General features: G+C 36.2%; 1 protein-coding gene across 1 annotated transcript in view; it reads right to left on the reverse strand.

Moving 5' to 3' along the window:
- Nucleotides 1-1,696: 1,696 nt before the first annotated feature.
- Nucleotides 1,697-14,790, reverse strand: part of FAM83B (family with sequence similarity 83 member B) — a 44,194-nt gene continuing 31,100 nt past the window's right edge. Inside the window, exons 2-4 of the mRNA XM_074820791.1 lie at nucleotides 13,152-13,316; nucleotides 6,181-6,305; nucleotides 1,697-4,055 (exon numbers count right to left, since the gene is read on the reverse strand). Coding sequence (XP_074676892.1) covers nucleotides 1,697-4,055; nucleotides 6,181-6,305; nucleotides 13,152-13,316 — 2,649 coding nt within the window. The remainder of the gene's footprint in view (nucleotides 4,056-6,180; nucleotides 6,306-13,151; nucleotides 13,317-14,790) is intronic.

The following is a 14,790-nucleotide window of genomic DNA, read 5'->3' on the forward strand; positions in this document are numbered from 1 at the left end:
AGGGCTACAGGTAGAAGAGACAAGTGAACTCAATCTAGCTGGTGCATGGAATGCCTTTTTGGTGTTTCTTTTTAAAGAGTAAAGCCAAGACCTTCATAGTGGGACTCCTCCAGAGAACACTGTAGGACCTTTCATATCTAAGACGGAAGTGGTCTCTTAAAATATGCTCCTGAAACACGAAGACCCTGGATAAGAATTACAGGTTTTCAGCAACTAATTTTCCTAAATTTCTGCATTTGGAACAAAACTGTCACAGAGCATCTAGCAGTTAAATGGTTATGGCATTCTTCTAAGAGAAAAACTCCACATCCAGGAGGATGTGAGCCAGCTGGATATTCTGGCTGCACACTGCAGGTGAGAAGTGAATGCCATGCTGCTGCCCAAACACCATCACTCTGTGTTTTCTGTAAGTGCTAACCTGGCATAGTCACTTAATATCAGGAAATTTTTTATGACTGAGAGGCTTGGATGAACAAAAATATGCCCTTTAGACTGCAGTTAGGTGCCTAAATACCTTCATTAGGGTTAAACACTTGCTACTATCACCGTTCACTGATACCTTCTTTGGCTTAGGAGAGGTGCCTTATTGTTTGATGTGGTGACTTTTACGAATCTCATTTTTAGATGCCTAATTGCTCCTGGCCTTGTAATATTCGTCCCGACATAAGGCAGCATAAGGTTGAGCTTGCAATCTCCCTTATATGCCTAGTCTAAGCACTTGCAACCTTATTTAAAAAAACAGGCTATTAAAGGCAAAATTGCAAATATATCTGGCAACATTTAAAAGAGACTGTTGCATGTGAAACTCAAAAACTTACCTGAGAAATGGAAGTCCACAGAAAATTTGTTTTCGGAAACACCAAATAGAAAAATGTAACAAAAGTCTATTTTTAGAATACATTACAGAATACTGGCATGTTATACAAATGTAATTAATCCATTGAAATTTAAACTAGTTGTAAGTTATGTTCAAGGCACCTTTTTATAAATATTTTTTTTAACGTTCATTCTACATTCACATTAGTTTAACCATGTAAACACGTCTGTGAAAGCTCAGATTAAGGTCACTTTAAGATCTGTGTGCCAAATACTTCAGAAAAATATCATATTAATGGAAAATTCAATAAAGTAAGATAGATCCATCTGCTGCCCAAAGTTTGATAGATGCTATGGGATAAATTATTAACAAGATGAAGCCTAAAAGAGGTTTTCAAAAATTAGTTTGAAGATAAGTAACATGCAATGCATTAACATTTCTGTTTATCATTTGAAAGTGTACATAAATGCTGAAAAAATGCAAGCCACTATTCCTAGTGCTATCCTATTTTTAAAGGGCAAATCTTTGGAAACAGTATTATTTGAAGTTTAAAAACATCCTCCATATTTTTTTCCCCACACTTAATCTTACAATATGCTAGTACATATTTTCTTCACAAGGAAAATGTATAAAATTAATCTTACAATATAAACACTATAAACAACTTCCTTGAGGCATATTTTGGACACAGAATTTCTGTAAAGACTTAAGTATAACAATTCTAGGATAACTATGTAAAAATATGTACATTCATTCCAATGTCCTAGACCCAAGAAGATACCCAAGTAAGCTCTACAAAGGTTGTCATCAGTCCTGTCTGGTTAAGATTATGTCCAGCTTTGATATTCTTGCTGTATTTCAACATAATCAACAAAACTTTTACTTGCTTTTGTGCAGGAAGTTCCCAAACTTTTGCATAAATCCTCTCAGCTTATTTTCATTAGGCTGCAATGGATGGTAAGCAGTTGAGTTGTAGCTGACCATGTGATTACTCCTGCCGTAATTATTCCCTAAGGTCTTGCTTTTGATATCTGAGAGATGTGAACTGCTGTTGCGTGCATTTCCTGCAGGTTGGCTAGCATTTTCCATCTTGCAGAATGGCTCAAAGCGGCTATAAACACGCCTTTCACTCAAACGAGATCTTAGCTCCTCTTGCCGTTTTGAGCTTGCCAGCTGCGGTGTCATTGAACTTGCTCTTTGAAGAGCAGAAACAGGGGCACTTTCGGAAGTAGTATTTGTGGTGACTTCCTTTACATCTTGATACTGAATCTGTTCTGTATTAAATCTTGGGGTAGATGCATCTCCTGCAGTTTCTATGAACTTACTTTCAAGGGGGCACAAGAGAGGACATTTTTTATTGCTTTCATCAGATGGAGGTTTCTGAGGTTTTGGTGACTTAGGAGACTTTGGAGACTTTGTTGGGCTCCCAGTGACATCTTCTTTACTTCTGTTCAAGCTACCTTGAGAATTTGATGATGTATTTCTCTTTCTCCTTGGGGAGGAATCTGTCTTATTCTCAGAAATCTTTGGTTTTTGATTCTCTTCTTCAGAAACCAATGTGTCAGAACTACTACACATCCTGTAAAAGGCAGGACCTTTGTTTTTTGACAAGTTTTCCTTCTTGTCTGGTGTGAGATTAAGAAGTGACCGCAATTTCTGGGATCCTTTCTTTAGAAAACTTGGGGAATTCTTACTTTCCTTCTTTGACGTGCAATCCTTACAAGACTCCTCTTTGCTAGCTTCAGTGAGAGCAGCCATAGAGATTGCCTTGCTAGCAGTCGGGCTCTTTAGCTCTCCTTTGAGGTTCTTTTCCTCCTGTGGCAAGTGGTTGGTCACACTGTGCAAACTTTTAGAGCTCTTCAGCGTGTCTTCTGGAGGTTTTGGACTAACTGGCTCCTTAAGTCTATGCCTAGTCAATGTGCTGTAAACATAACTGGATGCATGTTTGTTGGCACCAGGGTCTAATATGGACTTTGAATTAAACATGGGAAAACTTCTCCTTTTTAACATATTTTCATTTTGAAGATTCTTCAAATTTTCTGCATGTTTGTCTGCACACAGTGTTGTGTACAAGTAGATAGATGAGTTGCCTGCTGCATTTGAATTTACACTAGGCTTTGTGTTGTCTGCAACATGAATTCTGTGGTTTTTTGGTGCATCTGATTTAAGTGGGACGTTTGTGCTAAATTCTTCTAAAACGTTATCTGTTCCATTTTCCACACTTGGAGCATGATTAGATGTCCCTTTAGGTGTTGCACTTCCTTCTGACCCAATTATAGTTGAATTTGAGGAACTTGCACAGCTGCTTACTTCCTGCTGTTCAGGTAAAGTTGGCTGAAACACCAATGATGATCGTAAGCGAGAATGAGAATACAGCGCATGAGCTTTAATATTTTCAGCTGTGTCATAGCTATCATACCTGTCACCCAAGGCTGACCCATTAGACTCTACTGGATAATCTGATTGATCATTCAAATATGACTTAATTCGCCAGTTACGTAGGAATGATTTTGTTGTGTGTTCGAGGGTCGGCATCCTTTGCTGCAGATGGCGGATATGATTATCTGTCCCATTAAAAGACCTCCGTACAATTGAATTTCTTTCTGCAAGATTTACCTTTGGTCGTGAAAACTGATCGGCAAAACTTTGCTGGGGTGTATTGTAGTTATTTGCATATCCTCCTCGTAATGAAGAAACAATACTAAGGCTATCAGATGGCATTTTCCAAGTATTTGATGGATTGTTGGCTCTATTAATAGCTCTGTTGAGCAATAGGTAAGGTGTCCTTTCTGGCTTCTCCCCAGCATAACTATGTCTCTTCCAGTGCTCATTTTTTTCACTAGGTTGATACTGCTGGATTGGATTTTGCATATTAAAACCTGGATGAAATGGTTGTTTATTATAGGCTTGATTTCTCAAGCCATATTTATCTATTTCATTTACTGCATATCTTCCATGAGTTTTCCAACAAACAGGATCTATCTTGTGAACCTTGTCTTGCCTAGCAAAAAGGTTTCTTTGGCTAGAAACTGAAGCTAAGGAAGACACTGAGTGTTGGTATGTATCATTATCCCAGAGTGTCCTGCGACTGTTTACCCGCACTAATTCTGGGGCAAATGAACTAGGAACAGAAGAACGGGCGTACAGTGTCCTGAACTCTTCATCAAAGGATTCAACCAGCTGTCCTGTGATAACTTGAACCATACTGAGGTTGGTTTTTTCGAATGACCACATAAAGCTGAAAAAGAAGAACAAATGACCATTAGAAACAGTTCTCTTGAACTAAAGTATTACACTGGTCCTTCTTAAGAAAGTTTTCACATAAACCTGGGTTTTATACCAGTACTTTCTAAATAAATAAATAAATAAATTGTGGGCATGATTCATGTAATTTGGATTTGGAAGTTCTAATCTGAACTCAGTTGGAGACTTTCCACTGCTTTCAGTGGGAGCAGGAATGCGTCTATCACTACTTAATTGCCCTTATAAAAAGTGGATATTGCAAAAAAGTATTCACAGATGTAGAACAGTGGAGTACAAATACTTAATGGAACAAAATTACCTCTACAAAGACTATGTCAGGATTGACTAGATCCACTGTATTTACTCCTGAGTCAGAGAATGTTAATGTATAGTTAAATTGTGAAAAAAATACATTTGAAATAATATGCAGAACTGCAGAACTGCTTCAACAGTTCTGAATGTACTTCACTCTAAAAACATTTTCAAAAAGATGCACCGCATAATTGTTAAGAAGTTTATATTTTCTATTATGCACACCAGATTAGACAGGAACATTTCTTTTAATTGCAATGATGATATTCAGATGAAGGAAATTTCCCTCTTTTCTGTTGTACTTAGAAAGGCTGAACACATGCTCAAAGCTAAGTAGCTATTGCTACTTTACAGCTACAAAATGAGGTAAAATACATTAACATGTACATTAAGGATGTCTCAACAAGCCTAATATGGTGTCAAAAGCATGCAATTTGTAGATTACAACAAAGAAAAAATCTGTTTTGCAATCCTATTTTCATGAAAAAAAACCTGAGAGAATTAAATACTTGTTTTATTTGCATTTGTCTCCTTAATGTTAGAAAATAGGTTTGTTGTATTCACATAAATAGCTTGCTGATTTCATTTTACTTGTTTTGTCAGTTTTGTATTTTTCAGGAAATAACAGTGTGCTGACATTAAATCAAATCATACTGCATAAGTTTTTTCTATTAATTTTCACAATTAAGAATAATATATTTTGTAATCTTTGAAAAAATCCTAAACTAAATTGAGTTCAGAGAGCAAGAATTCAGAAAGACTCATCTTTCCTGTTATAAATCACTACATTCTTTTACAAAGCAAGCTTGATTTGTACAGAAATTGATGATTCCAGCCCCTGTGGTGCTAGGTCTTAAAGCAGTATTATTTTTCAAAATGAAATGAGAAAAACTATCATATTCTCACAGACTCTAATAGTGTGTGTATATGTCAAAATAGAAAGACTCTTCCTGAACTCTCTTATACTGATTCATTTATGAACTTGTCACTTACCTCACTACCATTTATATACATTAGTCTGAATTTGGGGCTGGCCAAGACTCAGAGGAAATAAAAAGCCAGATATCCGAAAGCTTACAGTGATAGAAATCTATGGAAGTCAGCGGCTGTGGATCTGGCACCCAGACACTACACTGGCAGAAGCTAATTCAGTAGGACAAAGGAGAGAAGTGTAGCATGAAAAGAAGGAAAATATTTAATAATGTGTAAGATTAAACTGTCCCTGCTTTAACTTAGTTTTTTTCCAGCTCTGCAAAGCTAGAAGTTCTTCCAGCCTATGTTTTGCACACATACACTGGAAATAAAATGGAAAGTAGAATAAAGAAACTTAGCCAAATACAAAGACAGACTATGTCAACTTAACTTGGGCAACTCTGAATTTGACCATGGTACACTACAGAGTGCCATAGAATAGGTCTATAACGTTAGCTTTAGAAGACTATTATGAGGAGGAACTATCCAAGAGAAATAATTTTGGCAGCCTTTTCTGAAGTGAATTTTAAACAAGAATAATTCAGCCAATGTAAGATAAATCAGGAGTCTTCTCTCTTTAGCAAGTCTCCAGCCATAGCAAAAGCTATATCCTTTATTTGTGAAAAACTAACAGAGAATCTCAAAATTTGTCTCTGTGTTAAGCTAGTTAGCAATAAGTATCTACAATAACTTATTAAATTACAGAAAAGATCATCAAATTTGCCCATGGAATTCACTGGAAGGATTTTCAGAAATAGAAGAAACCCAACAAATTTGCAATAGGAGAGGTACTGAGATGACAGGTTTTCTACGGACACCTCAGTGACTGATCTTACCTGTAAGAACCATATATGACTTTCTTACAATCAACAAGAATAAATTTTTGTTCCATTTTTCCATGGAATTTTGCTCCTGTTTTAGAATAGTAATCTTGTCCTTTTACTGTCCGCACCCTCATGTTCTGAAAAAGACAATTGAAATACATCAGTTGTTACACTATATATTCCATATTTAGTATCCAGGGGTTTAAAAGTCAGAGGTATAGTAGAAGAGTTATATTATTGTGTATTAATAAACCCTGCAGGGAAGTAAACTCTGATCAAACTTGTCCCCTAGGGACCCAAAATGACAAGTTATTGCTTTGTCTTCAAGACTGATGAGTTTCCCTAGGCCACAGAAAATTAAATTCTGCTCTTCCACAGTCACCACTCCCAGAAATGAGGTTCTGGCACAAGAAGTCTTCAACAAGAGAAAGAGGTTCTGTAGCATTAAAAAAAAAAAAATCCATCACCTGATGTACAATATTTAGAAGATTTCCAGGCACCTCAGCTAATCAGAGACATCTAAAGAGCCAGGATCACTTTTCTTTTAATTGGACAAGGCTGCTATACCTACAAACAGATACCCCATTCTGAGATGATCCATTGAATGATACCTCCTGGCACCAGAATCCCTTACCACCAGTAAGATTTCTCAATCAGCTTTGCACCATAGGATCAAACACATTTCTAGAATCAGAGATGCTATCACAACATGCATAGGTAGCACAAACTCTATGCAGCAGTTAAGTTTGAATTCTATTAAGAAGCTTTATGTTTTACTCATGCGAACTTAGTAAATTGCACTTGGGAAATTTTCCATGTTGGATCTCAAAAATGTGGTCAATTTTTCTCCCACACTGGGGATGAAATTGATTCACCTAAGCTACTGTCCTTTTTTTTTTTTTCCTCTCTACTGTCACTTATTTTTTTAAGCTCCTAGAAATAAAAAATTCAAAAGACGTGTTACTTTCTGGACTCTACTAATACTAATTTTCAAAAACTTCTTACATGGATGTGGAAAAAAAAAGCATTTATCAGAAATTGTTACAGAAAGGTGCTTATTTATAGAAAAAACAACATTTACATTCAATGCAAACCAACCTACAGTACCTACTTCATGTGGCTGTGAGATACAAAATGCTTCACAAGACAGAAATAGCTTGGGGTATAGCTGTGAATGATCACAACATTTACTGTAGTTTCTAGCCTTGCAATATGTGTTCTAGCAAAGCTAATTTGTGGTAATTTACAAGTATTACAGTGGGAGTGAAATCTGTAGTTTAGCATTTGAAGTAAGAAAACAGAATCCATATGATTATTACATAGACTGTATATATGGAAATAGTGGAATATAAGACTTGTGAATACAGAATAATGTCTTGCTTCATGGGACTGCTACAAGGACAGGTTGAAAATCACAGCAGACATGTGCTCTGTAAAGACCAGGTACAGATGGATTAGGGCTGTTCACAAAGCAAAATGGGTAAGATTGTATCTAGGGTAAATTCAGCAAAATCAAGGGTATAAAATAAATAGAATAGAATAGAATAGAATAGAATAGAATAGAATAGAATAGAATAGAATAGAATAGAATAGAATCGTAGAATCGTAGAATCATCTAGGTTGGAAAGGACCTTGAAGATCATCTAGTCCAACCGTTTTCTTTCTCCAGCAGCTACTTAAGCTTTAGGTAAAAGTAATTAAATAAAAAGTTTTTATTTGAAAGTTAAATAGTGTGGAAGAAGTAATTCCTGAAAAAAAAAAAAACAGAAAATACTGGATTTTACCCATTCTAAATATTATCACAATAGTAAAGCCTTATTTACTATAAAATAAAATTTTGTGAATTAGTTATGAAACTGGCTTTTACTTCAATGACTGTTTTACACAATTCTATATACAATGTAATTATATTCGTATGTGAGATTTATATTTGACGATATTAAATTATATTTATGTCATTATAATTTGAAAAGGTAACTTGAGAGGCAGCTTATACATTTTCAAATAACCATAACAAGTAATGCTGGCCTAAAGACATGCCAGTTGAACACATCAAATCTTATTGAGATAAGGTCTGATCGCTATTGCACAGGATATCACTTGTAAATCTGGAATGCTGGAGGCACGAGCAAGGCTGATGGCTTGCAAATTACCATACTATATAAAAAAAAGCTTTGCCTTAGGTACTCCTAAGTTGAAATATAACTTCAAGTAGGCATATCTAAAAAAGGAGAAAAATTTACCTTAAATTGCTGTTTTTTAAAAAATAAATCATAGTCACTGTTTCCTGTTCTCCTTTTTCTTTTCCTTCTCTTCAGTATTATTCCTCCTGCAGCTTTTCTTTCCTGCTTCCTTAATCCTGCCAACTCTTTCCCTGTCTCAGTAGGTCATCCACTCAAAGATGGGAACATGGCAGCATTACAAAGGCATGTGCTAGAGATCATGCTCACCTTTCTCATATAACACTTCCTTTCCTCCACATTTCATCTGGCATTCTTCACCTACTTCAAACCCTCTAATTAGGTGCCAGGGATGCATACTTTGAATAATTGCCCAAATACAGACAGTATTTGAGGATAATAATAAACAATGCGTTCCAGTTCGTATGTACTGAATTGCAAGCCCCATTTGGTATGAAATGCTAGGCTTTGCCTTCCTACTTGGTTTCATCCTCAGGCTACAGGACTCCCCTACTAACAGCACTAACAGCAGCGTGTCACTGATCACTGCAGAAGTGTTATGCATCATTGCGGGTAAAGCAGTAATTCCTTTATGAATCCTGAGAGGAAAATCATGGGCAAACCATAAAACACACATAACGAAGGATCCCAGCTAGCCCGATGGGACACACAAAGGTATGTAAGATTGGCCACAGAGAGTCAAACAAAAAGTCTGTCTGGTCCTGTAATCTGTTTTTGTCAGTGACTTCTAGTGGATGCATATGGAAAAATAATTAAAGCAAGGACTTGATGTTTTAGGTTTCTGAAGCCAGACACAGGATCTTCTCTTTCCTCCAAGAGCAGGGTGTAGGACACCGGGACATTTAAAACATCCTGTGGCTGCAGTTTAAGAATGGCCACCAGGGCTACCCAGTTAAATGACACCCAAATGAAGAGGAAACAAGCTCTAACCTCTTTTATGGATGATTGCACCACTATCTTCCCAGAGAGACACATAAGCATGATTTAAAATTCTGAAGTATAATTCAACATTACACATTTATTTTCATCAGTAAAACCCCTCCAATGTGATAGATAAGTACAGTGAACATACTGGTCTCAAACATTTCATTTCAGCAGGTTTTATTTGTAGAGTCTGTTTTTATCAGTGTTCAATTACTCACCCTGTACTTGCTGTCAAGAAAATGCACAAAGAAGAAAATGGATGTCTACCTAATACTTAGCCTAACTTTTAAAGGAAAAAAAGTCACATTTCTTGTATTGTTCATCATTGACAATATTATTTATTATCCTGTGCCTCTCTTCTTACCAATAGATAATAGTTGGTGTACAAATGTTAATTAGTTTTCAAGTTCACTTCTATTCTGACCTCAAATCTGATTCAGTGACCACTGAAGACAAAATCTCAATGACTTCACTGGAGTCTGGAGTCCCTCAGTACAGACATTTGCTCACAGACACAACATCATGCTGTGCATGTCTAACAACTAAATTTGACTTTGACTTGGAAGTACTGGAAAAATTTTGATGATTTTGATAACACTGGTGAGAAATAACAGGCTGCAATCAGATCTCAAGAGCAGCTCCTACTATGAATTTAAGCATGCGTATCTGGGAGTAGACTTCACAAACAGAAAGTAAAATAAATTCATTAGTGGTTCTATTTTCTCATTCCTGCAATTCATTAAAAATACTGAGAGGAGTATCAGGCGATAAACAGTTCCTGCCAGATTGCTTTCAATATCCTCCTGTAGCAAGATGATTCTTCATTATTGCCAGAGAAGTAAAAATAAGTTTCTGCAGAGCATGGAGCCTCTGCCACATGCCTCACCTCACCAAATAAAACATGATGATCTGGCATCAGCTGAGGAGCTTGATTGACTTAGGCATTAAACAACATTGCCTACACTGGTTCATTGTTTCTAATCCAAAATTAAGTTACTGCATTGAGCATTTTGGTGGTTCTGGGGATTGTTGTCTCGGTGATGCAATCTATTTCATAGTTTGCTGCAGCACCTGTCAGTAGCAGAAAAAAAAAGCATCTCTCAAAAGACTCAGCTATTAGTATTGACCTCAAAAAAGTCACAATCTGTAATGACTTTTCGTCTTTCTATGCAAAGGAATTGCTGACTGAACAACAAGTCAGACTGGAGAAAAAGTTAATCAAAAGAAGCTTAGATAAAGATGAGAAAAAAAAGAAACATTAATTAATGGGGAAAAAATGTAGGACAGTCAGGAAACAGATAAGTGGGGAAAGAGAAATGGGAAAGTATAAAAAAGAAATTGTTTATCTGAATTCCACTGGTGATGTTAGGGTGAACATTAAGTAAAAACCAACCCACAAGAAGAAATGCTGTAGGAGAGACTGAAAAAGCTCCTAGTAAACCCCTGATTTCATCTTCTCCTATACAGAATCCACATAATAATCACAGAATACATATTCACTCAATTTTTTCAGTTATATCTTTTGATAAAGAGGGAAATGTGCCCTGATATGCAGACTACAGATAAGAAAAACTGTCTGCACAGACATTTAATGTAGATTTGTGAATAAAATCCTTTTTTTCCATACAGACTACTGAATTGTAAATCTGAATTCAAAAATACAGTCTTGCTCATCCCTGCATCTCATTTTTTACTGATCCAAAGGAAGAGAAAAAGAGCCAGAGAAGGTATTGAGTCAGAAAAACTTTACAGAAACTCCTCATCATGAGTGCATGGCATGAGGGAGTGTCTGCCATACTGCTGCAAGACTGAACCAAATCATGCCAGAGAATAACAAGACCAATGCTGCTGGTGCTACATCCTGAAAAAAAGAAACAGATCCATACATCTCTCTCCTCTTCCTGCTTTCACTGAACAGAAGGGGAGGATCAAAAGCCAAGAGCAGAAAAAGATGGTTTGGTTTTTGTGAACCTTGACGTGATGGGAAAAAGAGAAAGGGAGAAAACTTCTCCAAAGTACTGACTTCTTTCATAGTCACCAGCAGTTTCTCTTCATCCTCAAGAAAGGCACAGGAGAATTACTGTGGGAGTAGTAAGCTTCTATTCCTAGAGCAACAGTCACTGGGAGTAGCACTTGGATGAAAAGACCATTACTTTGAAGAGCTTTATTACAAGCTAAACTGGAAACCCAGCACACAACTCTCTTTGGCATCTATTTTTCATTTTCTGATACACCTTGAACTATTCTAAGTAAACCTTGCAGTGTAAAGATGTATTTTATTTCTCCCCTTGTTACAAAACAGAAATATAGTATATATAATGTCACTAAAGAGGACAAGTCTGAACCTCTCCAATCCACACTAATTCATACAAAATCCACTCTAATGTATGTACATTAATTCTTTCAACCACAGTATAAATGCCTATAGATCTATAAAACCATATTAAAAATACAGCCTCAAACCCACCCAAAAGAAGTCAAGCTTTCAAAACAGCCGTAGATACACATTGCACAGAAATAATTTGGAAATGCATACTATGGCATTTTTTGAAATATCACTTTAAATTCATGCTCCTAATTTCTTTTATTTTGGAAGGATAAAACTCATGCCATAAAAAGACATACACCATTTTTGGCAACCTCTATGACATAGTTAACCCAAGTAACAGCAAATGGTGGTGTCTCAAGTTCCAGAGTATGGAAATATTGCCAAATACTGACTTCATGAAGGCAATCATGACTAGTGCTTACAGACCCACAACTAATTTTTGATGTTTTCTTTCCAAGAGTTCCCATAGCTCTGTGTATTAGGCCACCAGAGGGCAATCCCACACACTCATACACAAGAAACAAGCATGGAAAGTGGTGTGGAAATACTTTCAGGACCTAAAACACTCCAGAGCGAAAACTGGTACAAACTACAGGTTTGATCCAAAATTCTAACAAAAGACCTTTTTTATCCTCACAAATACATCATACCTCTATCTGATTTTTGGACTGGGTTTTTAAAATGCATGCTGCTAAGAGCTTTCCCAATATTTCTCCCAGGAGCAAACATAGCCTAACTAGTTACAGAAACAAGGAATTGCAAATGGAACTATACGGAAGTTCAGCCAAGGCAGTGCTCAGAACTTTGCAAACCATCTCTGGTAACGTCCTTGGAACTTCTTCAGTTCTATCTACAATACAGTAAATCTTGAAGTATTTATGAAGCATTTACGTCAGGTCAGTGCAGCTCATGGTTTGTATTCTAATCCTTGTTAATAGGGTGGCACAGGACATCTTGCGAAAAATGTAAACTTTAGCCTTGCTATCTTTCTCAGAGGATAAAATTACGTATTTCATGTATAAAAGCAAGACTCTCTAAGACATGACACAGACAGACATGATAATACAGATTTCAGGAAAACAGTAATAAAATAGAATCTTGGGGCTTTTAAAGTATTTTAATAGATAATAACTTTAAAAAAAGGTCATAAAATGAAGTATGCAATTTATTAATTTACATAAGCTTTATGACTCTATTTGCAGGTACTTTAAGAGAAAGCAAAAAGAAGCTAAGTTTTTCAAATGTGTAGTATTCCTAGATACATAATAATGGAAAATTATTTTACAAATAATATATGAAAAATTATGTCATTCTATCAAATACTCTTGTTTTGACACATGAAAAAGATAACAATCTAAAGAGAAAAACATTTGTAGAGAAGGTTCTGCTGAGAGCTTACCTATTTATACCTCTTAGTGAATTTGAAAAAGCAGTATTCAATAATCACTTTTTGAATAAGAGTCCCTTTTCAGTAGGTTGTGGAGGAATGAGTAGTGATTGTTCATGTACAGGAACACAGGAAGCCTTACCCTGAGCCTCTGAACTTGACAGCCTTGTTTCTCTGTCATTTTCAGAAAGTGACCGAAGTTTGACTCATCAAGCAGGAGATACACTGCAATCCCTCTAGCAGATGCCTCCACAATTTCTCTAAAGATATCCACATCTGTAAACATATCCATAACGATGGCAATGACCTGAATAAAACAGAAAAGACACAAATTATTGTATTGTATAAACATATATAAAACTCTTCACTGAAGCTTGCACTGGGCAGCTAACACACTAATATTTTTACACATCATAAAGTTCTAATATTTTCCATGTGGTACCATTTAACCTGGAAGGCTTTTCAAGACCCTTGGATCTTCTTTTTGAGAAGTCAGGTGACTGCTTGTGTGATATCTGTGACAAGTATCAACGTCTGGGAAAAAGCTGTCTTGTGGGTGTGTGTAGCGATTGGTTATATGAGAAAAAGGAGATCCAGTGGAAGAGAAGGGAAGGGGAAACAGAGATACGAATACAGTGGAAAACATTAAACCATCAAAATATAACTGCAGTGTGCATAAAAAAAATTGCAGATGTTTTTGTACAAGGGGCTTTTCATCTTTCATTATCTTCTCCGAAATAATCAAGAGATGAAGGAGTCAATAAGCAGACATTGAAGAGATAGAGATGTTGAGGACTTCAGGATCCACACTGATTCAGCACTCTTACTGGGATGAAACTTCCTCAGCTGGTGAGAGCTTGTTCAAGATTAGAGTGCTGAACACCAGCTACTGATGCCCTTCAACATATGGGGATAAAGTAAGTATTTCTGACTGGGAAAAGCAATGTCCTGCTAATGGTATTTTGGAGATGAGATACTACTGACATATCATTAGCAATTTCGGAAGAACTACTATTGGAGCATTAGAGGAAATAACAGAGGGAGAACAGGTATCTGTTCTTTAAACTGTCTGTACCTCAAGTTTAGTGGTGTACTTGTTAAGTTACAATCACCATCTTAGTCCAGAACTGAAACATTTACTTCACAAAATTTGGTAAATGCTGTTGCACACACCCAGGTAAAAGTTATGTCTCCAGTCAACTGTCTAAACTACCTTTTTGAATTCTACCTGCTTAGAACTAAAAGACTCACTTATGCCAAGCATGTACTTAAACCACTAAAGATCTTAATGAGCTGACCTACAAAAAATAAAAGTAAAATAACAATGTCATTAGGAAAAGTGAAAAGACGGCTCCTGTAAAATATAAGTAAAAATGAAAGGACTTGGCCTTACCATAATATGTCACCTGAAAATAAAGACTCTACAAATCCACCAGTCAGAGAGGAACAGAACAGCATGAAATAATTCAATTCTTTCACAAATCTTAGGCAATACACCCATGCACTACCTCACTAATTTTATTGATTTTTTGAAAATAAAACCTAGATGTGGTTTTTAATGGTACAAATTATATTTCTTTATCTAAATTTGAAAGGAAAGACTGAAAACCACAAAATTTTATCTTGACTCTAAGGACCTCATCACTTTCAGACTGCATCTTCTGCTTGGTCTTGTTTCCAAGATACACAACATTAACGGAACATGGCAACCCTATTTATTCACCTGTGTTGTTTCACTCATGTCTCAGCAGAAATCTGCCAAGACAGAACAAGTGTGTTAG

Source organism: Strix aluco, chromosome 3, assembly GCF_031877795.1.
Source record: "Strix aluco isolate bStrAlu1 chromosome 3, bStrAlu1.hap1, whole genome shotgun sequence".
Taxonomy (NCBI): Eukaryota; Metazoa; Chordata; class Aves; order Strigiformes; family Strigidae; genus Strix; species Strix aluco.